Source organism: Pituophis catenifer, unplaced genomic scaffold, assembly GCF_029215685.1.
Source record: "Pituophis catenifer annectens isolate HBS135680 unplaced genomic scaffold, rPitCat1.0.hap2 SCAF_4, whole genome shotgun sequence".
In the NCBI taxonomy this organism is placed as follows: Eukaryota; Metazoa; Chordata; class Lepidosauria; order Squamata; family Colubridae; genus Pituophis; species Pituophis catenifer.
The window spans coordinates 83,741,412-83,767,778 of NW_027256884.1; the positions used below are offsets into that span (position 1 = coordinate 83,741,412).

Sequence of the window (26,367 nt, forward strand, 5' to 3'; positions counted from 1 at the left end):
AAGAACAACTTATTACTTACTTAGAGAAGATCACTTCAATTACTAAATATACAGTTAACATTAATGTCCTTATATTGAGGTTCCAATAATAATTGTATGTAGTCAAGATGTTAAGTTCCATTTTCTCATACCACTTAGTGTCCATAAAGTGCAAGATGATAGATTTCTGGCAAGAAAGCAATTTAATGTTTTGATTATTATTCATGATATTCAGAGCTATAAATAGAAAAATTGAAGGGCCTAGAAGAACTCTATATAGAGAATTCACAAAGAGCAGAAATAAGATATTTGCAAAATCATGGTGCATTATATTTTGCAGCTTTTCGGTTTTACTTTTTTTACCATTCCCCAAATGACAAAATCACTTCTATAGCACATGGAATTGTGTACAGAATGGATGTGTGTATATTAGTAATGTACATTGCACTAATATTTTGCCCACAAAATAATATATCAGTAGAGTTCAGTATATGATAGGGATATAAAGCCAGGAGCCAGTTTGGTTTAGTGGTTAAGGCACCGGGCTAGAAAGTAGGAGACCATGATTTCAAGTCCTACCTTAATCATAAAAGCTAGCTTAGTTATTTGGGCCAGTCAGTCTCTCTCAGCTCAGCCCACCCCACAGAATTATTGTTGTGGAGAAAATAGGAGGGAGAAGATGTTTTATATATGTTTGCTGCCTTGAGTTATTTGTAATAATAACGGTGAGATACAAATTAATTAATTATTTAAAGGACACAACACAGGAAAGATATGAATTCAATAGTTTCAATAAATCAGTGCACATCTCAGCTAAAATATAGATAATGAATAACCTAAGAAGCCGCCCTTTCATAAAATTAAGCAACTCTTCAATATCTTAATTCAGCTTTCAAAATACTGTAAGTACTACTGATGTACTGAAATATGAATAATAGCAGTTTCTATGTTATGTATCTATGTATCTATGTTATGTAGAACATAATTTTATTAAGCAAGATATTGGCTCAGAATGATTCAACTCTTTGAACAATCTTTGTAGTTTCACGTATTGCTTTGAAGTATTATTTTGGAATGGTATTTTTTGTTGTTGATTATGACAATTGTTTAATAATTTTTGTTATTTTTAAATCGTTTTTCTAAGCTTAAGATTTCATGTGAGCAATGCAGAATCTATCTTTAGATAATACAAATAAATTAAAGCTCCTAAATTCTGTTTTCTAATCAGTGACATTATTTTTTAAGTGGACATGTTTTTACCATTGTCAATGTTTACTCAATCAAAAACAAAATACTTTGAAATACAATCAGATTGTTTTATTTTCATCATATGCTGAAATCATTTTTTATCATCCTGCATTTACAGCTACACCCTGTGATGGAAAATTCATTCTAGATGGCTTCTCTGGATCTTTCCATTCTATTCATTATCCAGAACCCTATAGCTCAAATCTTGTTTGTCGATGGATAATAAAGTAAGGCGCTTCATAACATTCTAAATCTTAACTGGACACTTTCTGCAATCAAAATTACCTTTTCCCCTTATATTAATACTTTAACTGTTTAATTTATGCAATCTAACCAATATTTATTACGATGCACCTTATAAATCTATGTTTTCCTAATATTGAAATGCCTATCTAATTTTAAGAGATAACAAACCATTCTCTAGTATAATTTTAAACTCCTATCCTGGTAGCTGTTGCCTAAAAGTCCTTCCAGCTAGCTCATGTGAGCCATTTCCTTATTTATTTAATTATTTCATTTTTAAGCTACTTCCAAGTGATTACAGGCAAAAATATAATAAAAAAAATAGAAAAATAGTAACATCAAAGATAATATCTATTATTATATACACAACATGTGATCAAAGAACAAAATACTAACATCAGTGTGGGGTCCCAATCAATGTACCATAGGGTTTGACAACAGGATTGAAGCTATGCAGTTTTTTAATCTATTCATCTACCTGGTCCATATTTATTTATTTATTTATTTATTTTATTTTATTAGTCATATTTCTATGCCGCCCACTCTCCAAGGACTCTTGGCGGCTTACACCAAAGACAGTATACTAAATAGCATATTGCCCCCTAACAATCTGGGTCCTCATTTTACCCACCTCGGAAGGATGGAAGGCTGAGTCAACCTTGAGCCGGTGAGATTTGATCTGCTGATCTGCTGAACTAGCAGTCAGCTGAAGTAGCTGCAGTACTGCACCCTAACCACTGTGCCACCTCGGCTCTTAATATTAATTGATTGCCTAAAGATTTTAATAGAATATCTTTTAACTCCAATGCGTAAGAAAGAAATTATTCCAATTCATCTGGTAAGAAACTGTCCACATGCTTGTGTGGATATTAATGAAATATTAATTGAATATTTTTGTATCGTTTGGTACAAACGATACACAAACGATACATGGGAGGACTGGTATTTTACAGTCCTCCCATGGTGATATAAACAAATATGTCAAATTGCACATAATATTATCATCATCTGCTTCTGGAGGAATAAATAACAAAACAAAACAAAACAAAACAGCATTTCAGCTGAAGCTGAGGGAAAAAAAAATATCCTTGCTATTTATATTAGCATTGCTTTTATTATTTAAACATTTAAACATTATTTAAACATTAAACATTTAAACATTACTGTTTCTTCATTAAATTTTAAATTTCTTTCTGAACCATGTAATATTCTTTTAATATACTGATAAAAATTTGACTTATTTTGTCTAATGACATCTTATGAAACTTAACAAATGTGCTTTACTAAGTTGCATTTTCCAAAGTTTTCTTATGGTTTTTTTGTCAAATATAATTTTAAGATTATTTTCCAATCTGCATAAGTACTATGAAGGAATGAACAGAAAAAATTATAGATCACATAGATCAATGCTCTGTTTCTCTTTTCAGACTGACTCTGACAAGCATGTTGAAATTATTGTGGTCAAACATATATCTTTCATGTCTTTTGGGAACTGTAACTGTTACTAAAATTAAAAGAGTTTGCGATTTCGCATTTTCATGCTTGCCTCCTGAGTATTTAAAATCATTGTGCTTATACAGTATAACAGAAACTATAACGTAGCAGTGTAAATAAGCTCTGTTTGTAATATAATGCAACTGCCATGTTTAATATTTATTATGGTTTGTGATCCATTATTATTATGGTTTGTGATCAATCCTATGGTCCGTGGGGTAGGGGTAAAGTCCTAAAATTATAGAATATTTCTGTTTCTTTGTCCAAATTATCTTAGACAGAGCTAAATAAAGAAAATATGAAGTATGTTTTGCCTTCTATAGAAGATAACCATAGATAGTTCTTTTGAAAATTAGAAATCTATGACCTTAGAAAATTACCCCAAAAATGTTATATAGAGAGCTTTTTACCACACACTGAAATTCATATAAATTTATATCAGATTCAGGTCTTATTGCTACCCCCACTGTTTGGATTTGGAACCATTATTATATTCTGATAAAAGTTTCTATCCCTCCTAAGTAATTGCTGCACTGAATATAATAATCCTTAGCAAACCTACAAAATTACTGGTTAATTGGAGGAAAATAAACTGTCTCCTTGGAGTGTATTTCTAGATGTGACATACTATTCTGGCTGGAAATCCAGAAGCAGTAGTCATATACAACCAAGTTTAGAGAATGGTAATCAATTCACTACCCAAAATAAGCCACACAAAAGTTTGGTCCAAGTATCATAAACAGCAGTATCAAGCAAGAAACTTAGCAAGTATACAAAATAAATATTTATATTTATTTATATTATATAAATAAAATATTTATGATTACATCTGGAAGCTATTCATCTAGTCCTGAATATACCTGCATCAAATACCTGCATCATTCAACTGTCTGGGCTCCTAATGATGACATACTTATTCTCAAATTTAAACCTAGCACAGACATTTGATGTAAACTGAATAGGCTCTGAATCAAATTGTGCACCAATGCCTACTTTCACCAATCATTGCTGTGGAATTTTTCCTTTTCCTTTGAATCTTAACGAAGCAATCTGAAACTGTTTGGTGGTGGTGTGGTAATTGATAGCAATAGCACTTAGACTTATATACCACTTTACAGTGCTTTACAGCCCTCTCTAAGCAGTTTACAGAGTCAGCATATTATCCTCAACAATTTGGATCCTGATGATGATGATGATGATGATGATGATGATGATGATGATGATTCCTCCTCCATTCATTCTAAAAATTTTCCAGGAAGAATCAAAGGACTTGACTGAATAGATAGACAAGAACAGGGAAAGGGTTCTTCCTTCTTAGTTGACATGCTTCCTAACAAGTTCTATTCAGCAGAGCACTCTGACTTTCAGAAGCATTTTCAGATACGGCTGAGTATGTGTGGTGAGATTTTTTTTCAGGAAAGTGATTTTTCCCTACTTTCTGTTGCAGGTACCTAACTAAAAACGACCAGTAGTAACAAAAATTTCACTTCACATTGTCGCAAGTCTGCAATACAGCTATGATTTTCTAATCATTAATATGGCATCTTTCATGATGTTTTTCTTTTAGTATGGAGAAGCACCTATCTATCAAAATTAACTTCACTGCTTTTGAGACAGAAGAGTTTGTGGATATTCTAAGTATTTATGAAGGTATAGGTTCAACAAAGATATTAAGAGGTAAGATGCCTTTTTAATTAAATGTTAAAAATAAATGAACCCTATGATTTGAATAGAAATAGGTATTCTAAGGACTTTGAAGAAGCGGGATAGAAAGAATATTTGGTGTTGGTCAGGTCTGAGAATATCATGAATAGTCAAGAAAACAAATATTGGAAGATCAATCCAGAGTTCTTAATCAAAGTAGAAATGGCTAGGCTTAAGCTATCATATTATGGCAACATTATATGAAAATCTAGTTCTCCTGAAAAGTTTATAATGGAAACCTTGGAAGAAAATAGAGTAGGATCACCAGCATCAAGATCACTGGACTAATTAGAAAAGTGCACCAAAATTTTTCGTCCATGTTATCATTGACTGATGGGACATAATTATTAATCAGATGTTCATTCAGGCTTTGCAATGTGTTTATACTCTTCTAAGATTTTTGTGTACTTACCCATTCAACTGAATGTAGGACAAAATACATTCAGTTTTTATTGCCCTATATGACAAGTGCAAGTATTGAAGCATAAGGGGATTTTTGGGGTGGGGGGGATTTAACATTTTCTTTTTCTTTTTTTACATATTTCAAGATTTTTTTAGAAAAATAATAATTACTGTCAGGCCCAGCACAGAATGACATAGAACAAGTCAACCAAATTTCAATTCTTTATTTGCTTACACCCCGTAGACAAAATCTTGCCAGATGAAACCTATACCACTCTTATCCTAACAGATACACCTAGGAAAATTCTAGAGAGTGACTATCCTAAATCTCTTCCTCTGACTCCAGTCCAGCACTGTGTTGCCCACTTCTGCTCTCTCTGTCCTTAAAAAATGATACTTCACTGTAGTCCATCACACCATCTAAACCTTCATAGACAAAGTCCATCCCACACACTTTCTGAAATATTTTCTTTGCACGGAATGATAGCTATGGAAAACCAGTAGACATAATAAGACCTCAGTCTTTTGTGTGAAGATGGCAGAGTTTACTTATATTTATATAATGATTTGTTTACTTTTAAATTCATTAAATTAGCTGCAATTGACTGTTGTGACTAGAATCCTATTGAAAGTTCAGATACGCTTGATTTAAATTGTTACTAAAAAGCATGAGCATTAATGAAAGGATGTTTATATATTGAAAGAAATATAGTTTTGTATCAACTTTCCACAGAACAAAATCAATTGATTCACTTTTACTTGAATCGGTATAATATTATTCCATTCTGATATTTTTTTTTCCATTATGTTTTTTGTTCTTAGCTCACATCTCAGGTTCTAATCCTGTAACAGTTTATATTTTTTCTGATAAAGCTACTGTAGAATTTGTCACAAGTTTACATGAAAACTTTAATGGTTTTAATGCAATCTACACTGCATTCAATACAAGTGAGCTAACTGGTAAGTATCCTTGTAATTTATATTTCAGCACTACAGCAAAATAGAGCTATGGCTACTGTTTGAAAAATATAATTATAGCATACAGCTTCCTTGGTGTGCAACAGCTAGTCAACTGTGTAATTTAAAATTACAAAGGAACAGATCCTTTTTTATCCCATACAACTACCCATTGAGATCTCTACCATCACTTTCTTATTGCTATCTGGTTTCTGTAATTTTCTTCTTAATCAAATGCTTCAGCTCATTGGTGATAATATCACATGAAAACCAATATGGTAGACTGGAGTCCTGGATCATGTTCCCTTCAATGAGGTAATATATTGGGCAATTAGGCTAGTTATTAATGTGCCTCAGACTCACAGGGTTGCTACTTTAAAAGATGCATCATCTTGACTTCCCGAGAGGAAAGTCAGCTGTAGATGCATGCAGTTTATGTGATGCTTGCTATACTTCATGGCTTAAGCGCTCTGTCTTTTGTTCGCCTGACAAGTCTTTTTCCAGCAGTGTTGGCTGTGAGAAAAGTAAATAAATAAGACAAGCAAATATCACTATGCACAGCTTACAAGGGCAGAGTGCATGGCTAGTTGTTTTATGTGGAACAGCCATTGCTTCAGAAGGATGTCCAACTCATTGTAACAATGGTACTAAATGCTGTCATTCTGTCTGTACCAGTTGTTACATAAATGCCATGGATATGGAAACCTAACAATTCATCATACATATATGTTTTCTATAGTATATCCAAGTAATTTTGTTTTTTTTCAAAATATCATTTAAACTAATTTCAAAGTGGGACTTTTCACAGAGAAAGCACCATAAGTAAAATTATTTTGTGAACAGTATCAAAATATAATAATCAGGATTTTTTTTCTTTTTATGATGCTGTAATTCCTTGATTCTGGGTATAATTAGGATATGCATTATAGAATTTCAGTTTGTTTATTATTTTTACTCCAACTTTGTTTGAAGACAATGAAAAAATCAACTGTACTTTTGAAGATGGATTTTGTTACTGGATTCAACATATAATGGATTACAATGAATGGGAGAGAGCTAAGGGCCCTATCTTTCCTACTACAACTGGTCCAGATATTGATCATACCTTTAACAATATATCAGGTAAGAAATACTGTGTGCAAAAGCAATTATTGTTGTTGGTTTCCATTTTAATGTATTTTGGAGACAATAGAAGTATTTTATATTCTTTCTTCTGCTTAAATTGAACATATCAAAGAATCAGAATCAGAATAGAGCTGAAAGGAACCTTAGAGGTCTTCTAGTCCAGCCCCCTGCTTAAGCAGGAGATCCTATACCATTTCAGTCAAGTGACTGTCCAATCTCTTCTTTAAAACCTCTGGTGATGAAGCACCCACAAAGTCTGAAGGCAAGCTGTTCCTTTAGTTAATTGTCCTCACTGTTTCTCCTCAATTCCAGGTTGCTTTTCTCCTTGATTAGTTTCCATCCATTGTTTCTTGTTCTGCCTTTTGCTGCTTTGGAAAATAAATTAACCCCCTCTTCTTTGTGGCAGCCTCTCAAATACTGAAATACTGCTATTATGTCCTTACTAGTCCTTCTTTTCTCTAGACTAGCCAAACCGAAATCCTCCAACTGTTTTTCATATGTTTTAGCCTCCAGACCTTTAATCATTTTAGTTGGTCTTTGCACTTTTTCCAAAGTCTCAACATCCTTTTTATAATGTGGTGACCAAAACTGGATGCAGTATTCCAGTGTGGTCTTACAAAGGCTTTATAAAGTGGTACTAATACTTTACATGATTTTGATTATATGCTTCTGTTTATACAACCAAGAATTGTTTTAGCTTTTTTGGTTGCTGCTGCACACTGCTGACTCATGTCTAAGTGATCCACTAAGACTCCAAGGTCCCTCTCACAGTTACTGTTTTAGAGCCAGGTTTCACCTAATCTGTACTTGTACCTTTGGATTTTTCTGCCAGGTGTAAAACTTTGCATTTTTCCACATTAAATTTCATTTTGTTGGATAGGGCCCATTGCTCAAGTCTGTCAAGATCTTTTTTGATCTTGAGCTTGTCTTCTGGTGTGTTGGCTATTCTTGCCAGTTTAGTGTCATCTGAAAATTTGATGACTTCTTTTTGTATTCCCACATCTAAGTCATTTATGAAGATATTGCAGAGTACTGGGCCTAAGGCAGAACCTTGTGGTACTCCACTGCTTACCTCCCTCCATGAGGATGTGGTACCATTAAGGACTACTCATTGAATATGGTTTGGCAGCCAGTTACAAATCCATCTGGTGGTGATGCTGTCTATGCCACATTTTTCTAGCTTAGCTAGGTTGTGGTCTACTTTGTTAAATGCCTTGCTGAAGTCTAAATATACTATGTCCACAGCATTTCTCTGGTCTACTAATTTAGTGACTTTATCAAAGAATGAAATAAGATTGGCTTGACATGATCTGTTTTTAACAAACTTGTGCTGGCTACTAGTTATAACTTTATTTGTTCTAGATGTTCACAGATCTATTTTTGGCTTATTTTTTTCAGTATTTTCCCAGATGTTGATGTTAGGCTGATTTGTCTGCAGCTTCCTGGGTTTGTTTGTTTTTTCCTTTTTTGAGGATGGGAACCACATCAACTCTTTTCCAGTCCTCTGGTAGTTCCCCAGTGCTCCAAGATTTTTTAAAGATATGATATAATGGTTCTGAGATAACATCTGCCAGTTCTTTCAGAACTCTAGGATGAAATCCATCAGGTCCCAGTGATTTATATTTATCAAAGTCAGACAGGTGTTCTCTTACCATTTTCTTACTTATTTTAATTTTTATTTCTAGTCTGTCTTTTACAGTTATGTTTTTGGTAGGTTGGGCAATAGTTTCCTTTTGTGTGAAGACTGATGCAAATAATGAGTTAAGCAGTTCTGCTTTCGCTCTACTGCCTGTTACTTCCTTGCTATTTTCACTCTTTAGTGGACTGACTGTTTCCTGGACTTTTTTCTTGTTATTTATATATTGAAAGAAACCTTTTTGTCTTTGATTTTTGTCTTTGACTTTTGTTGCAAGTCTATGTTCATTCTGAGTCTTTGCTTTCCTGACTTCATCTTTGCAGATTCAGGCTATCTTCTGATATTCTGTTTTAGTTATGTGTCCCTCTTTCCCTTTTTTGTTCTTATCCTTTTTGTCTTTCAGTGTATCAGAGATATATTTATGTAACCATGCTTGTTTCTTCTTGGATTTATTGGGCGGGTTTTTTGGTGGTATTGTGTTGGACTGGGCTTTTATGATCATATTTTTCAGTGTTTCCCATGCTTCTTGAGTTGTTTTGGCCTTTAGGATTTTTAATCCATGAGATTTGTTTTAGGCTCTCTCTGAGTTTGTTAAAATCAGATCTTTTAAAATTTAAGACAGTAGTTGTATTATATTTTATGCTTGTATTTGCATTTTATTGAATTCCAGTAGGACATGGTCAAAGTCTTCCATTACTATTGTGGTAGGTTTAGAAAAACACATGTCTCTTACAGAAATTTCAGTACAGAAATTCAGTATAGAAATTCACTAATTATTCAATTACCATATTTTTTGGAGTATAAAACGCACCTTTTTTCCTCAAAAAAGAGGTGAAAATCTACATATACTTCGAATATAGCCCCGCCCAGGCTCTCAAACGGAGATTTCAGAGGCTGAAAAAAGCCTCTGAAAGAAGCTTCAGAAAAAAAAGCTTCTGAAAGAAGCTTCAGGAAAAAACCTCCAAACAGAGCTTCAGAAAAAAAGCCTCTGAAAGAAGCTTCAGGAAAAAAAGCCTCCGAAACAGAGCTTCAGAAAAAAAAAACTTTTTTTCTGAAGCTCTGTCTCGGAGGCTTTGAGAGGCAGAAAAAAAAGTTTTTTCTGAAACAGAGTTTCAGAAGTTTCAGAGGCTGAAAAAAAAGCAAGGCACAGAACTCAAAACCAATGAACCTGTTGCTAAAATTCACCCCTGGGAACAGCTGATTGGGGGTATTCCGGGAGGCCGATCCACTCGCCAATCACCTTTTTTCTTATTTTCCTCCTCAAAAACTCTTATACTCAGCTGCGTCTTCTACTCTGAAAAATACAGTAATAGCTATTTATTTCACTTGATTTAATTTGTATGGCCACCCATCTTTTGCAGAATGGGTATTTTTTTTATTAATCATAGTTTTAATTTAATGATGCTTGATGTATTCCAACTGTAAAATATCCAGACTCTTGTAGGCTACATCCTGATGGCCTCTCATGGTTGGACCATTCAGCATTTCAATTCCATTACTAATTGGGATTTTTCCCCCCTCACTTTATTTCTATTGCAACACATTTTTCTAGACCACATTTTGTTGCATAGGATCCTGAACTAGGCTATAATTCAGGATGAAAAATTGGTTAAATACATAAATACATATTTAGGCTTGGAACCATTTCAGAGTAGAACAACACTGAATTGACAATAATAAAAAATAAAAATAAAAATAAAGTTCTCACCTTTGGTCCTGTTGGCAAAGGCTGATTAAAATTGACATTTATCTATAGTGACTTCTCTAGCAATCCTGGCAAACATGTACTTCATAAAGATATTGCTTAAGTGTATGTGTGTATTTATAAATGCATATACTTTCTCACTTTCTTTCTCTCTTTATTTAATTGCTTTCCTTCCGGTTAACAGTAGGCTTAAAAAATAAGCTGACCGAATATAAAAAGAGGTGGGATAAAAATAAAATCAGCAGCAGCATTACCATCACTGACTCATGTCTAAATTAGAAGGATGCTTTCTTAACTCATAAAGAATCAGAAATCCATACTATATCTCTCATTAAGTGCATATACCCTTATATATTTTTACTTTGATTTTTTTCCCCAGGCTACTATATTTCGACACCAATAATTCGTGTAAGCAGACTATTGAGAGCTGAAATGTTTAGCTTACCCTTAGACCCTATTTCAGATGCATACTGCCTAAATTTCTGGTATAGTAAATATTTTGTTTATATAATAATAAATTATTATGATTTGTAGAAATAGACATTATTTAAAGCTTGGGGAAGAAGAAAATGTTTTTACAAATGAGTACTGAGGATACCCAAAGCCCATAGAAAGATTCTGTGGAAGGGGAAGAAGTATCCCTGCCTAAATAAATGGATGGATTGCTGAACAAGAATATCCTATCTGCACAGTGGTGGGATTCAAAATTTTTTACTACCGGTTCTGTGGGCGTGGCTTGGTGGGCATAGCATGGCTTGGTGGGAATGGCAGGGAAAGGATACTGTAAAATCTCCATTCCCTCCCCACTTCAAAGGAAGGCTACTGCAAAATCCCCATTTCCTCCCAATCAGCTGGGACTCGGGAGGCAGAGAATAAATGGGGGCAGGGCCAATCAGAGGTGATATTTACCGGTTCTCCAAACTACTCAAAATTTCCGCTACCAGTTCTCCAGAACTTGTCAGAACCTGCTGAATACTACCTGTGTATCTGCAGCTTGGTAACTTTTAGAAAACAAGATGTGCAACTTGGTTACTTATAGAAAATGATGTATTTGAAAACCAATCCCTAAATTTATTATGCAAATATTTTTTATATTATGTGAATAAAGACTCATGTAGTGGCTATAGTTCTACATTCTGAAAGGATCTTAAACGTTTGTGAGACAAGATAAACAAAAGTTTGTTTGTTTGTTTGAAGATAGAGTTTACAGAACCCTATTAGTCATTTCTGAGCAAAAATCTTTATAATATCTGAAGCGGAAATAAGAAAAGGTCTGACCAACTAACCAATTAAATAAATAAATGGTGGAAGAGCATGGTTTGGTCAAGGAAAGCAGGATAGACCTAGATATAATAAGGACATTAAGTGTTCTACCATTTGTCCAGACTGGAGTGCAATTTAGAACGAAAATCATGTCTGCCTAGATGAATTCACTCATAAAAGCCATTTTTCCCCAATTCCATCTACTACTGATAGAGCATGTTCTTCTGAAGTTAGACTGATAGTCACTGGGTAGACTTCACTTTAATAAGATATTATATGATTTATGAAATTTGCTTTTCATTTAGGTATCACATGTATGGTATTAAGGTGTACCGTCTAAATATTAAAATTATATATGATGATAACAGTCAAAAGATCATCTTCCACAAAGAAGGAAATTATGGAAATAATTGGAATTATGGACAAATAACATTAAATGAAACATCTAAATTTAAAGTATGTTAATATATTCATGTTCAGTAGAGTTTGTAATTATGATTGTCTTCATTTTGTTATCATTTCTCTTCTTTCAGCATTCATACACAAACATGCATTCACAGTTATAGTGCTGAAATAACAATATCTGATAGCATGCATATATATTACGCTGTATTTTGGGCAATTAAAATTATTATTGGAAAGTTTTTTCCTGCCTTTGGCAGTTGTCTCACTAATTGAGAATTAGATGGAGTAATTAGCAGAGTAATGAAATAAATATACAATTGAAAATAATTTGATGTGCATTCAATAATTTCCTCTGCCTCCTAGGTTTTTGGTGTCATAGAGGGATTTTATATCCCCAACTAATACTTCTACCACTTGATACTTGCCTTGTCAAACTTGGCTTCTAAAGGGTATGTGTGGTTTATAAATTATTGCCCAAATGTGACTGATAAATCATCAGAATCCTCTACAGGAGAATTTTTTTTCTTCATCTTCTGTGTACTGAACAATTGAGTTGGCTCAAATGTTTTCATGTATCTCATCTTCCCAACATTTCTGGTAACAGTGCTGTCAGCAAGAAAAAAATAATTCCAAATAATATCTGAATCTGAATTTTTATTAGATGTGTTTAAGGGAAGTAGAATCCCTTACAAAGCAATTCTAAAATTAGTAACTTATGGCTATTTGCATTAGTATCAGAAAGGCAAATGTTCTGGCCCAATAATTAGAATTTTATAACCATATCAAAATAATTCAACATAATAGGAGTCAGAGTGCAAAGAACCAGTTGCAAACATCCATTTTGGCAAGTTGATAAAATGGCACATACTCAGACTTTCTGCCCATTCTTTCTTTGATCTTTTCTTTTTTAAATTCATATAGAACAGGAATTTTTGATCACCTAGCATCTTTATTTTCTATGAATGCTAAGAAGCCTATTTATAAAAGAATTAAGATATCAACAAAGGATGATATTCTGTTTTACAATATGCCAAACACATTTATTTTAATTAAAATAAAATAAGAAATTGCCTAAACCTGAATTTCATTTAGAAATATAATCTAAAATATCTTAATTCAAACATAAGCTTTCTTGAATTCAGTGAAACATATTACTTGATATAAATTATTGTTGCTTAGTAATAAAAATAAGTTGGTAATGCTCTCATAATATACACCATCAATTTTACTTATATGCATTCATATTTTACAAAGATACCTTAGGTTCCATATATAAAATAATAATGCAATATTAATAGTCCATTCTCTTTATAATCCTTAATTCCAATTTAAGACATGTTTTCATTGTCATTTAACAGGTAGATTCTAAATAAACAGAATCCCAACCTTGTTCTAATAGCTGCAAAAATATAGAATGATTATTTATTTCTTAATAATCTCAATCTTTTTCACATAACTCATCTAGCATGAATATTTAAAGTATACATGACTGGCGAGAGTCCCAAAACCTGTTCTGATGCAGAATATTTAGCAGATTGTGTAAATCATCATAAGAGCGCAAAATGTTTGCATAAGTGAAAAAAACACTGATCAGCAAATATACAAAGATCAAGATCTATGTTCCTGGGCAAACCTACAGATAATGAAACAACGTAGGAGATATTCATATATCAGATATCTACAGATAATGTAGGATGTACATATTCAATCCATCTTCTATTCCCCACATCATTAATCATGCAGGATATTGGATTTTAAAAAAAACTATCAGGCTGAACTAAGTGCCCTTTCTCATAATAGGTGTTAGAAATATAAAGAATTATTCTTTCTTGTTATGCATTTTTATAGGTTTAATATTTCAGATTTTAGTGGTTAGGAAATGAATTCAAAATACTAAAAATGGGTAAGTGCAAAATATTTCCATGTGCCATTTTTAAATGGATTTTTTTCCTAGAAAATAAGTTATACAAAATAAACATCATTGAAAAGGAATAGAATCAATCTACTTCGTAGCATGATTAAGTTGATTATTGAAATAGCAACTGAATAAAAATATGCAGGATCAATCAATGGGCAATAGATATTAATGCCTTGTTTCTGCATTCTCATACATCCTCCAACAGTTCCAAATAGTGTACAGATCACTTCATTTCTTTTTCAACATGAAACATCAAATTATATCAATAGCAAAAGCATTCCAAAACAGCATAATCATCGATAGCATAGTAGAAATAAAAGCTACTTAAAAGTGCTAATATTAATAATATTAATAAAATAATTACTTCTATAAATTATAAACATGTTTTTAAATGCTTGAAAAAATAAAAATATGTTTAACTAAGATACTGGATGAACTTATCATGAAATAGGCGGTAATGCAAATTTGATTAATTAATGCTTCTCTCAATTTTCTTCCTAATGATGTATCTGAATTTATCACTAAACTTAAAATAGAGCAAGCAAATGCTTTTCTCAGTAGTCAAGCCCCCTTTTATAAGCCAATATTTATACCACCTAACTGTTTCTAAAAAGGGATGCCGTGGCTCAGTGGCTAAGACACTGAGCTTGTCAATCAAAAGGTCGGCAGTTCAGCGGTTCGAATCCCTAGTGCCGCATAACAGGATGAGTTCCCGTTACTTGTTCCAGCTTCTGCCAACCTAGCAGTTCGAAAGCACATAAAAAATGCAAGTAGAAAAATAGGGACCACTTTTGGTGGGAAGGTAACAGCATTCCATGCATATTTGACGTTTAGTCATGCCGGCCACATAACCTTGGAGACGTCTTCGGACAGCACTGGCTTTTCAGCTTTGAAACGGACATGAGCACTGCCCCCTAGAGTTTGGAACAACTAGCACATATGTGCAAGGGGAACCTTTACCTTTACCTTTTAACTGTTTCTAAATTCCAAAGAGCACTAATTTATCAAACTTCACTGCAATCCACACACCAGTTTTGGTAAGCCAATATTAAAAGATCCCTATGGGTTGCAACTTTAGCCCTATGAACAAGATGCTATTGAGACTCAGTATGCTATTGAGGCTCATATACTGCTATACTTTTCCCAATTTAAGGAGTCAAGGGCTTGCCTTATAATTTCTCATCTGGTAAAACACCTGGGAAAGACCTGTACAGAATCATACAGATCAGTATGATTCAATCTCTTTACACTGCCTGTAAAATTAGGCAAGCTTTTTTTTATCCATTGATGAACCCACCACCAATTGTAATATTTTATCTTGTTTTGTTTTTTACTTCATTTTGATTTTTAATGTCAGTGGACATAATAAAAATATCCATTCATTATTGTTTTCTCATTCCATAACATTTGTTTATAGGTTGCTTTTGAAGCCTTTAAAAGACCACGTTGGTATGATATTGCCATTGATGATATAGGGCTTTTAAATGGAGCCTGTGCTGAAAGCATTTATCCAGAACCCACTTTGGTCCCTACAATTCCTACAACACCTTTGCTACCAAGTAAGTCATTATTATTTCTTAATTATATTATCAATGTATATTGAAGTCAACATTAAGATTCCTATCAAACTATTTACTAAGACAGTATTACTATTATTCTTCTCATCCTTCCTATTACCTATCTCCTCCCACTTATGACTCTAACTTTGTTGCTTGTATCTTTAGGATTTATTTTGTTTTATTTAGTTTCCTAGTATGATTTGATTGCTTATTTAGTATTCTATGAATATCACTAAGTGTTGTATATTATGATTTTTGATGAATGTATTTTTATGTACACTGAGAGCATATGCACCAAAGACATATGCCAAGTGTCCAATCACACTTGGCCAATAAAGAATTCTGCTCTGCTCTGCTCTGCTCTGCTCTGCTCTGCTCTGCTCTGCTCTGCTCTGCTCTGCTCTGCTCTGCTCTAGTCTAGTCTAGTCTAGTCTAGTCTAGTCTAGTCTAGTCTAATCTAGTCTAGTCTAGTCTAGTCTAGTCTAATGGCTAATTTACCCTCATCACTTACTGCATAACAGACTTCCAGTAAAGGGGAAAAGCAACATTTAGTATTTGTTCTTCATATATTCAAATATTTGTCAATGCACAACATATGTACAATGAGATTGGTTGAGCTCCTTCAGTGCTCCCCTCCAACACAATACAACTCACAGTGAAGAAAGAAAATCCCTAACCCAATAAATCATATTAACAAAACACCTGGTCTTATTGCACCAGTGTGAACAGGTTACACATTGCGCAGGCACTGAAGTCCATCATACTACGTAGTTATGATGTTTTTTCTCATTCAGGAGTCTGACAGCCCACGGATAAAAACTGTTCTTCAGCCTGTTTGTGCAGCTGGCTATACTTCTATATCTCCTCCCCGATTGTAGGAGGGTAAAGAAGTGGTGACCATGGTGAGAGTCGTCCCTGAGAATTTTCCTTACTCTTCTAAGGCAACGAACCCTAGCAATCTCATCTAGTGATATCAGGGGACAGCCCACAATGTTTTGTGCTGTGCTCACCACCCTCTGTAATGTTTTTCTATCCATGACTGTCAGACCAGCATGCCATACATATGCATGCCGAACATATTCCTATGTTATCCTGTTCTGTTTTGTACCCTATGACTATCATTAAGTGTTGTATCTTATGATTCTTGATGAACGTATCTTTTCCTTTATGTACACCGAGAGCATATGCACCAAGACAAATTCCTTGTGTGTCCAATCACACTTGGCCAATAAAAAATTCTATTCTATTCTAATCTGTTTTGAGTCTTTCATATTTGTGACAAGAAAGTGATTCATTTTATTAATCAGTAAGCAAACATGAGTCTTATTAGCATTACAAGTATGGTAACATAAGTATGGTACAAGTACGTAACATAAGTTACCATTTAACATTATTTGAAGTTATAATGAAGCTTGCACTTAGCAACATTCCTGTGGTCACGTGATCAAAATTTGGGCACTTGGCAACTGGCATATACTGTATTTACAATGGTTGCAGTGACCCAGAGTTGCATGATCTCTATTTATGACTTGTTCAGGGGGCTTCCTCAAACCAAAATCAATGGTGAGCAGAGATTTGCTTAATGTCTGCATGAACTGCCTAACAATCATGGTGATTCTAATTTTATGGTGATCTCAATTTATGGCTGTGGCAAAAAGCATTGTAAAATCAGGCACTACTTACTCAATTACTGCACTGCTTAGCAATGAAAGTTCCAATTCCAATTTTGGCCATCAGTCGATGACTATCTGTACTATTTATTACCAGTTGCCATTTATATTAAAGATTATAAAAGTATTCTTGACTCTAAATTTTGAATGATATTTTTGCCCAGGTTTTAATGCTTACCTTCATTTCATATTTTGAATGTATTGCTTTATTCTATCTTTTTGCATTCAGGGTGATATGCAAAATGTTATGCTACTGTCAGTAGTAGTTTGGTGTCAGAACTATTTTTTCATCAATATGTGGCAGCAGCTAGATGTTTTTTATAGGAATTCTTGCAGTTGTAGTTTATGTCCCAGGCCATGAATAGTATTCTTCCATCTAAACAATAATTAAGTTATCCAGAAAACAATTCACAACACAATAGTCCTTATCCCAATTTCATAAAATGTTAAATAAGCCTTGAATCCACTGGCGCTGTTAATATTCAGATACCCAACTAACATACATACTGACAAAAATCCATATATTGCATTATTTTGTAGATGTAGATCACTGATGTAAATATTATGACACACAGCAGATGATTTAAGCAAAGAACTAAAGAGCTTTAATTAAATTCATTCATTTCCAGATTTGACTACTGCAGTACTTAATGTTGAAAGACACATAGCCGATGATGCATAGATCTAATGCTATCAATTTTAGGAGAGGATATTAAACTTATCTAATAAATGCACAGTCAATTGGCAAATAGGAGTAAGGTTAGAAAGCACAAAAGGGCAAAAGTTCAGGCCTGTATGGTCATGAAACTGCTAATTGAAGTTCAGAAGCAGATCAACTTCTTTATATTCTTTGCTAACCCTAATTTATATGCTGCAAAGATTGACTATATCTAGATTTATTATCTTCTTTCTGCAGCTAAACATTTTTCTCATATTAAAATATTAGAAATCTAGTGTATCATTAAACTGAATTACTAACTTCTCATATTTTATAAAGCGATGATATTAAGTCTGTCTCAATAAAAGCAGCCAATAAAAACAATCTGAATTCAATCTAGACTATCTGAATAGATAGTGATGGTAATCTACTAACTGCCAATACTTGCTTACCAAAAACTTAATTAACTTGTGTTAATCTTGTAATATAGGCATCTGAAAAAATTGCCATATTTTTCCGCACATTAATATTAATATTCATCAAAACTATGTCCTTTTTCACTTTCTATTTTAGTTTTATTGACTTTTAATACAGGTTAATAGTATATAAATGAAATGGAAATACTCAGTTCATGGAATATATTTTCATAATTTATTCCTTTTATGTTTGTTGAACTTAAGTCAGTTGTTACAGTTGTTATAGTGCTGGAGTAGAAACCAGGATACTCTAAGCCTCCTTTAGCCGTAAAAACTGGCTCGGTGTCTGGATATAGTAAGATAGATGGATGGATGGATGGATGGATGGATGGATGGATGGATGGATGGATGGATAGATGAATGGATGGATGGATGGGTGTGGGTGTGAATGTGGATGTGGATGTGGATAGAGATGATAGAGATAGAGACAGAGACAGAGATAGAGACAGAGACAGAGACAGACAGATACGAGAAAAAAGAGAAATACTAACAATCACATAAAATATACAAAATAGCTTCATTAGGAAATGTGTTTCTTCACAAAATGGCTGCTGTGGTGATAGTAACAATATTTTCTTGGAAAAAATAAAAGATGAATTTGAGAAAGGTCAAATCTGAAGGAAGTTAATAATGTTTTTTTTAAAAAAATGGTTTATAACTTTGCTTTGCAGAAGCAAAACCAAAAAATAAATCTAAGGGACAGCTTTCTGAACAAGAACTGTCTTTTATAACATAACATGTATGGTCACCCTGGCTAAGGTGGATGCATTCAGTCTCATCTACAGTTTCTAGAAAAATAAACTAATTCCTCAGAAATATTTCTTTGTGCCCCCCCCCCTTTGTACAAAAATATGAGGCTAGAACATGCAGCTTTGCCTTGCAGCATGTCATACTCTTAGTCTCTGTTTTTGCAGTGTGACAATTCCCAAACTACACAGTATCCAAGAGTTCAGAGGCCATTTCTTTCTTATATATATAGCATTTCTGTGTCTGCATGCCTTCTAGTCAGTGTTGATTTCTAGTGCCTCCCTGGACAAGACTCTGCAGTTTCTTGGCAAGAGTTTTCAGAAGTTGCTTGCCATTTTCTGTTTCTTAGAGCTGAGAAAGAGTGACTGGCCCAAGGTAACCCAGTTGGTTTGTGCCTTAGGAAGGACTAGAAATCAGAGTTCCTGGTTTCTAGCCTGATGCCTCACTCAATAGACCAAACTGAATCTCAAATATATAATTACGTTGATACTTTTTGAAGGTAAAAATAATAGTATTATAGAAGAACAAACAAAAAAAGCATGATGATCCTTGCTCTGTTCTTTGTATAGGATCACAAACTAAAACCAAACAAAAATAAAAACTTTTGCAATGTAATCAATATATCTTATAACTGACGATTCTTTGATACACCACGTTTGTTATCTGTAATACAAAATACTGAACAAGGTTGATATTGAACAAGGTTGATTTTGAACTCAACAGGGTTGAGACCCTGTTGTTCCGCCAGGCTGGGCTATCAACATAATAATTTTAAATTGGAGTATTTTAAATTTGTGGGGTTTTAAATTGAGCCAAATTTATTTAATTATTTTAAATTTTTAATTGATGATTTGTCTTTTGTTTTTAAATAGGCTGTACACCGCCCTGAGTCCTTCGGGAGAAGGGCGGTATAGAAATAAAATTATTATTATTATTATTATTATTATTATTATTATTATTATTATTTCTTTGTCACTCTTTATTTTTAATCAGTTTTTTTTTAAAAAAAAGAAAATTGAAATGTTAATAACATACACATTCATCTATCAGCAAATTACCTTGAGACATACAGAAACAACACCTTCTCCAAAAGCACTAAAACTTGAAGTTCTTCCACCCACTTCTGGCTTGTCACATCAGAGTTTGTAAAGCTGAATGCTCTTCAATGTAGAAGTGAATAAGCAATTTATTTATTTATTTATTTATTTATTTATTTATTTATTTATTTATTTATTTAGTCATATTTCTATTCCGCCCAACTCTGGGCGGCTTACAACAGAGAATAAAACAATGCATCAATATCCCATACAAAAGTTTAAAAAAGACATTAAAACATGAAAACGTTAAACGCATACCCTCCAATTTGTGGCCGGGTCTTGCAAGATCACTATAACGAGATCAACGGCCCCCGGCCTGCTGGAAGAGCCAGGTCTTCACTGCTTTCCAGAAGGCCAATAGGGTGGGAGCGGTCCGGACTTCACGAGGTAATTGGTTCCAGACAGCCGGGGCAAACACAGAGAAGGCCCTCCCCCGCGGGCCCGCCAACAACATTGTTTAGCTGATGGGACCCGAAGGAGACCGACTCTGTGGGATCTTACCGGTCGCTGGGAACTATGTGGTAGAAGGCGGTCTTGAAGATAGCCTGGTCCTGAGCCATGTATGGCTTTAAAGGTAATAACCAACACTTTGAATTGTGCCTGGAGACCGATAGGGAGCCAGTGCAGCTTGCGGAGAATTGGTGCAATGTGGGTGTATCTAGGTGCACCCACTATAACTCGCACGGCTGCATTCTGGACCAACTGTAGTCTCCGAACATTTTTCAAGGGTAGCCCCATGTAGAGCGCGTTGCAATAGTCCAACCGTGAGGTGACAAGGGCATGAGTGACTGTGAGAAGAGCCTCCTGATTCAAGTAGGGTCGCAATTGGTGCACCAGATGAACCTGTGCAAAGGTCCCCCTAGCTACAGCTGTCAGATGTTGTTCCAATCTCAGCTGTGAGTCTAGAAGGATACCCAAATTGCTTCTCAATCTTTCTTCATTACATGATGTTGTGCAGCTGAGACAACATTGCCTAATAAAAGAATATAACAGGCTGCACGAAGCACTATTATAACAGAAAATCTTTTCCACCCGGTCTCATCAAATTATCATTAGATTTAATGGCAGCATTATAAGTGTAATGGCAGATCCTGTAAGTACTTCTTTCAGCCCATCTGTATCTCAATTGCTGCTAATATATTTTGTTAGAGCAAGAATAAAAAGATGCCATGCTCAGTGAGCTGTTTAATGTAAAATTATACTTTAAAATTATCTTAAAACATAGTTCATTTTTAAGATAATGATAAGCTATTCTATTTGGTATATAGATAGCAGAAAGTCTAGTAATTTTGCTTGGCTTATTACTGTTGTGACCCTGGTTCATTTTTTCTCTAGAACCGTTCTAACCCTCTTAAGATAACTAACTTTCTTTTGCAGAAACCCAGTTTCTGCTTGTATATTTTAAAAAGATGTGATTTGATGCTTCCATGTTGCTATGAATTCTGAAATGCTAACAATAACCTTTTAGCATTATACATACTAGTTTTTTCCCTAGTTTTTTTTTTTAAAAAAACAATTTTAATTTGTTATTTTTCCGTGAACAGTCAACAGTCATCATGCTTTCTATAAAACTGTTCATTTGTTTAATTTGGATTTCCAATTTTTTTTGGACATGTGGACACTTTTCAAATTCATAAAGCATGTTGTACGCATTAATTACAAAATGCCTTAGCAAAATGTTTAATTAATTACAAAATGTCTACTAAGTTGAAGGGTTATCTGTTCTAAAGCAGCTGCATATCAAAATATATCATAGTACCTTCAAAGAGCAAATACAAGCTTCAAAAGCAAGGAACTGCAATTAGAAAGTCTAATTTTACAGTTTGCAATATTTTATTTGAAACTATGCTACAGTTATAATGGGCATGTGAAAGACATTAAATGAAACTAGAAACCTAGTATATATCCAGCTATACCAGTAAGGTACCTATATTACCAATGCTGTGAAAAAGTTTTAATCATAAGGAAGTGTAAGGAACCATAAGGAAGCAAAGCTTTTCTTTATAGCCATACAAAGAATACAATGATAATTGGTCTCTCATCTAATGCTTTGTTTCTGCATTCTCATACATCCACCATCAGTGTACAGATCAGTTCATTTCTTTTTTGACATGAAACATCAAATGATATCAAAAGCAAAAGCATTCCAAAACAGCATAATCATCAATAGCATAGTAGGAATAAAAACTACTTTAAAATGCTAATATTAGTAATATATTAAATATATTAATATATTAAAGCCCAAGTTTAAATCCAAGTAAGTGTATGGCTAGCTGATGAGAGCTAAATAGCTTGAAATAGATCTATACTAGTCTCCCTTTATTTCTTTATCAGCGATATATATATATATATATATATATATATATATATATATATATGTATGTATGTATGTATGTATGTATATGTATATGTATATGTATATGTATATGTATATGTATATGTATATATGTGTATGTGTATGTATATGTGTATATATATATATATATATATATATATATATATATATATATTACATATGCAGAATATCTTATACCAACAAGCTGATCTGGTGATTCACTACCTCCTCAAACAGAATTCATATATTGTTGAATTTGGAAATATTTAACAGAAAATCAGGAAAGTCCTCATAAACATGAGTGTATACATTTTTAAATACCTATAGTGAAATGATACATAAGGGCTATTACCTATACTAGAAACATTCAAAAGATGAGATAAGAAATATATATGTAGATATGAGGATGCGGATTTGGGTTAAAACATTGCTTCTTAATTTTTAATTCAATAAGCAACCGACCTATGCAGATCTCTGGCCATCCAAAAATCAATGGTTTGCCATCTCTGATATGCTTTGTTTCTTCTAGCTGATTGTGGAGGTCCATATTCCTTGTGGGAACCAAACAATTCATTTACTTCAATGAACTACCCAAACAACTACCCCAATAAAGCATTTTGTAAGTTACATATCTTGTAAATTACATGTCTTCAAACCTTTAGACAAGTGTGAAAATATGACACACTGTATGGCCATGAACAGAATTAATGAAGATCATACTGAGGCTCATTAGAAGCTTTTGACTTCAGCTTCAATAAATTTTTAATAAACCTTTTTTTTTAAAAAAAATAGAGATTATACTTTTTTATTATCTTTTTAAGGGAACACATTTCTTTAAATAGTATGTGCTTTTGCCCTCAAATTCTATTTTCTTCATTTTTAATCATATATATTCTCTTTTAATATTTAATAATTCATTCTTTATCCTAATATATTTAAACATGTTCGGGGATGCCTTTCTTCCATTTCATCTTTTTTTGTTTTGCAGCAATCTTTCTTCTCTTTCTCTTCCTCTCCCTCCCTTCTTTTATCTTTCCTATCTTCTTTCCTCCTCTCCTACTCCTTTTCTACTTCTCCTTCCTTTCTCCCCTCCTCCTTTCTTCCCCGCTATCTAACCTTCTCTCCTACTCTTTTTTCCCTTTCCTTTCTTCTCTCCTCTTCCCTTTCTTTTATTCCTCTCTCTCCTTCTCCCTTACTTTGATCTCCCTACTCCTTCTTCCATCTCTCTCTATTGTTGTATTTATTTTCAATTCAGTGGTTTTTTTTCCTATAGTGTCCAGGAATCCCTAATTCTCTCCATTTATTGCATATATTCCTCTGCTGGTCTATTTTACATTGAACAATATACTCCTTTTTTTAAAAAAAAAATCTTACATATATTTCATTTCACCTTTACTTACATCATTTACTTATATCATTTACTAACTTTTCAATTTTATCTCTTAATTTCAATTTCCTTTGTTTTTTCAATCTTTGGCACATATTTCTTTACTCTCAGCAAGTGTTTCTCTCCAATTCTTAAATCCCCAGACAACAAAATACAAACCTTTCTATCTTTCACATTGCTTCTGCTGATCTGTTTTACATTATAAAAAATATTTCTTTTTTTTAACTTCTTACATATCTTTCATTTCATCTTTGCATACATCATTTACTAACATTTCAATTTTATGTCTTATTTTCAATTAAGTATCCCCTTTTATAATAATCTATATATTTATTCCAATTTGTTTCTTACATACAATTTCTACTACTAATACCATTCCTTTAAATCAACATGTTAATGCTTTAATTCTCTTTCTACTACATTTTTTCCTTCCCCTTTTAACCATTTTCTTTTAAACTCTCCAGAATTCCACTTCTTAATATTTTCCTCCATTTCTCCCATTCTCTTATTTCTTTCTCCTTCTTTTTCTTTTTGTATTTATTGTATCTTCCTTCCTGCATCTTTTCTCTAATTTTTAACTTTATTATCCTTTTAATTCTTCCCCTCACTCTTTTCCCACTTTCTTCTCTTTTCTTGTTCTTTGGGAGATATTCCCCCTTATATATTTTTATTTTCTCACTGTTAATCTCAGTATAATCATCTATATTTTTTCCTTCAATTATTTTCTTTCCAGCATCTCACTTATCTTTTCTCTTTCTTTTTTCTTTTTTTGTATTCTATCCAATCTTCTGCTTCTTTGTTTCCCTTAAACGCTTCTTGCACCTTTTGCAACATCTCCCTTAACTCCTCATACTTGTGCTCCCAATTCTCCATATTTTCAATTTAAGAAGAAATAATTTTTAAATTTATTATTCTTTTGGATTATATATAGTTCCAATTCAAGTCCACTTGATGTCTTTTCTTCTTCTTACTTTTTCTTTCCAAGTAGTGTCCAATTCATATAGTCATTTGAGCCTTTCCAGTTTGAGATTGTATTCTTTCAACTTCTCTTTATAATCTTACTCCAACTGTTTAAACAAACAGTTGGAGTAAGATTGAGAAGCCTTAAAAGGTTCTCATGCTTGAGTGCAATATTTCTTTTCCACCAGCAGATGTCTCTCTCCAATCCCCAGGCAAAAGTATCAATTCTAAATCCACAAAAGTAGTACTTCCTGTTCTTCGATTAATTCCTTTTGTTGTTAAAAAATGCTTTCTCTTAATTTCCTTTTCCTTATATCATTCTTAATTTCTTCCAAGTCCAATTCTAAATCCAGGTGGTTAGTTCTCCTTTTAGGCTTTCATTTTTAAAGTTTCTCTTTATTTTTTTTCCCTTCACTTTGAATTCCCAAATGCCAATTAGCCACTTATTCAGATTGGGATCTCTTTTAAAGTTTTAAAAAATTTCCTTCTTACCTGTGAGTTGGCCAATCACTCACTTGGTAACAATACTCCATTTCATCACCACTCTTGCTCAATTCTTAGTCCAGTTGCCCCAGCTTGTAGCAGCCATTTCAATGGCTGCCGCCCCGCCGCTGGGTCAAAAAGCTGCCTTCGACCTTTCGAGGAACTTGCCTGTTCCTCTTGGTCTTCCGAGGCACCTTTCTCTCTCGCCCGTTCCTACAAGACGGATCCGGTCCAAAGACTCCCCGACAGTGGTTTGTCAGTTTGGGTTTTCACGAAACTCAATGGAGCATCGCTATTTCCCAACCAGTATTGCTGCAATGCTTCTGGTATCTCTAGTTTCCAGTCTTTTTAAAAAATCTGTTCACTTCACTTACTGTTTCTGGTATAGAGCAGGTACACAGCTACAACTATTCCAAAGTAGTGGGCAGAAAAACAACCTGTGTCATCTCTCATGTATCACCTGTCTCCAATCTTGGTCCCTTGATTATCAGATTGCTCACCAAACTTACATCATTCTGCATCCTTTTCCCATCAAGCATCATCAAGTACTACACAGTCTCTCAGTCCTTCTCATTTCTCATTCTCACATATTTCATCCCATACTTTTAGTTTCCACAGTAGCAGAGTTAAAAACTTGGAGTGGGGAAGGAGGCTGAAAATCTGAGAGTAAACATATAGGAAAGGTAGCTAGGAAAGGAGTAAATAAGTCTTTAGTGTGATCCAAATTTGTCTCTTTCTATGAACTTGTTATATATTCTTTTATACTTCTGTGTAATGGAGTATTTGGTTTGTTTGTTTTTCAAGAAGCCTATTGCACACCTAACATTAAAAATATTTTTTAAAAAAATCAGACCATCATTATGAATCAACCTCCCCTGAATTTGCTCAAAACCTGTAGAATGTATTAATTATATAT

At 33.6% G+C, this 26,367-nt stretch overlaps 1 protein-coding gene across 1 annotated transcript in view; it reads left to right on the forward strand.

The window, feature by feature from the left end:
• TMPRSS15 (transmembrane serine protease 15) overlaps positions 1-26,367 on the forward strand; it is a 117,332-nt gene that overhangs the window by 66,056 nt on the left and 24,909 nt on the right. The window contains exons 11-18 of the mRNA XM_070943634.1: positions 1,346-1,454; positions 4,532-4,641; positions 5,893-6,030; positions 7,000-7,149; positions 10,873-10,978; positions 12,062-12,212; positions 15,497-15,638; positions 23,151-23,240. Coding sequence (XP_070799735.1) covers positions 1,346-1,454; positions 4,532-4,641; positions 5,893-6,030; positions 7,000-7,149; positions 10,873-10,978; positions 12,062-12,212; positions 15,497-15,638; positions 23,151-23,240 — 996 coding nt within the window. The remainder of the gene's footprint in view (positions 1-1,345; positions 1,455-4,531; positions 4,642-5,892; positions 6,031-6,999; positions 7,150-10,872; positions 10,979-12,061; positions 12,213-15,496; positions 15,639-23,150; positions 23,241-26,367) is intronic.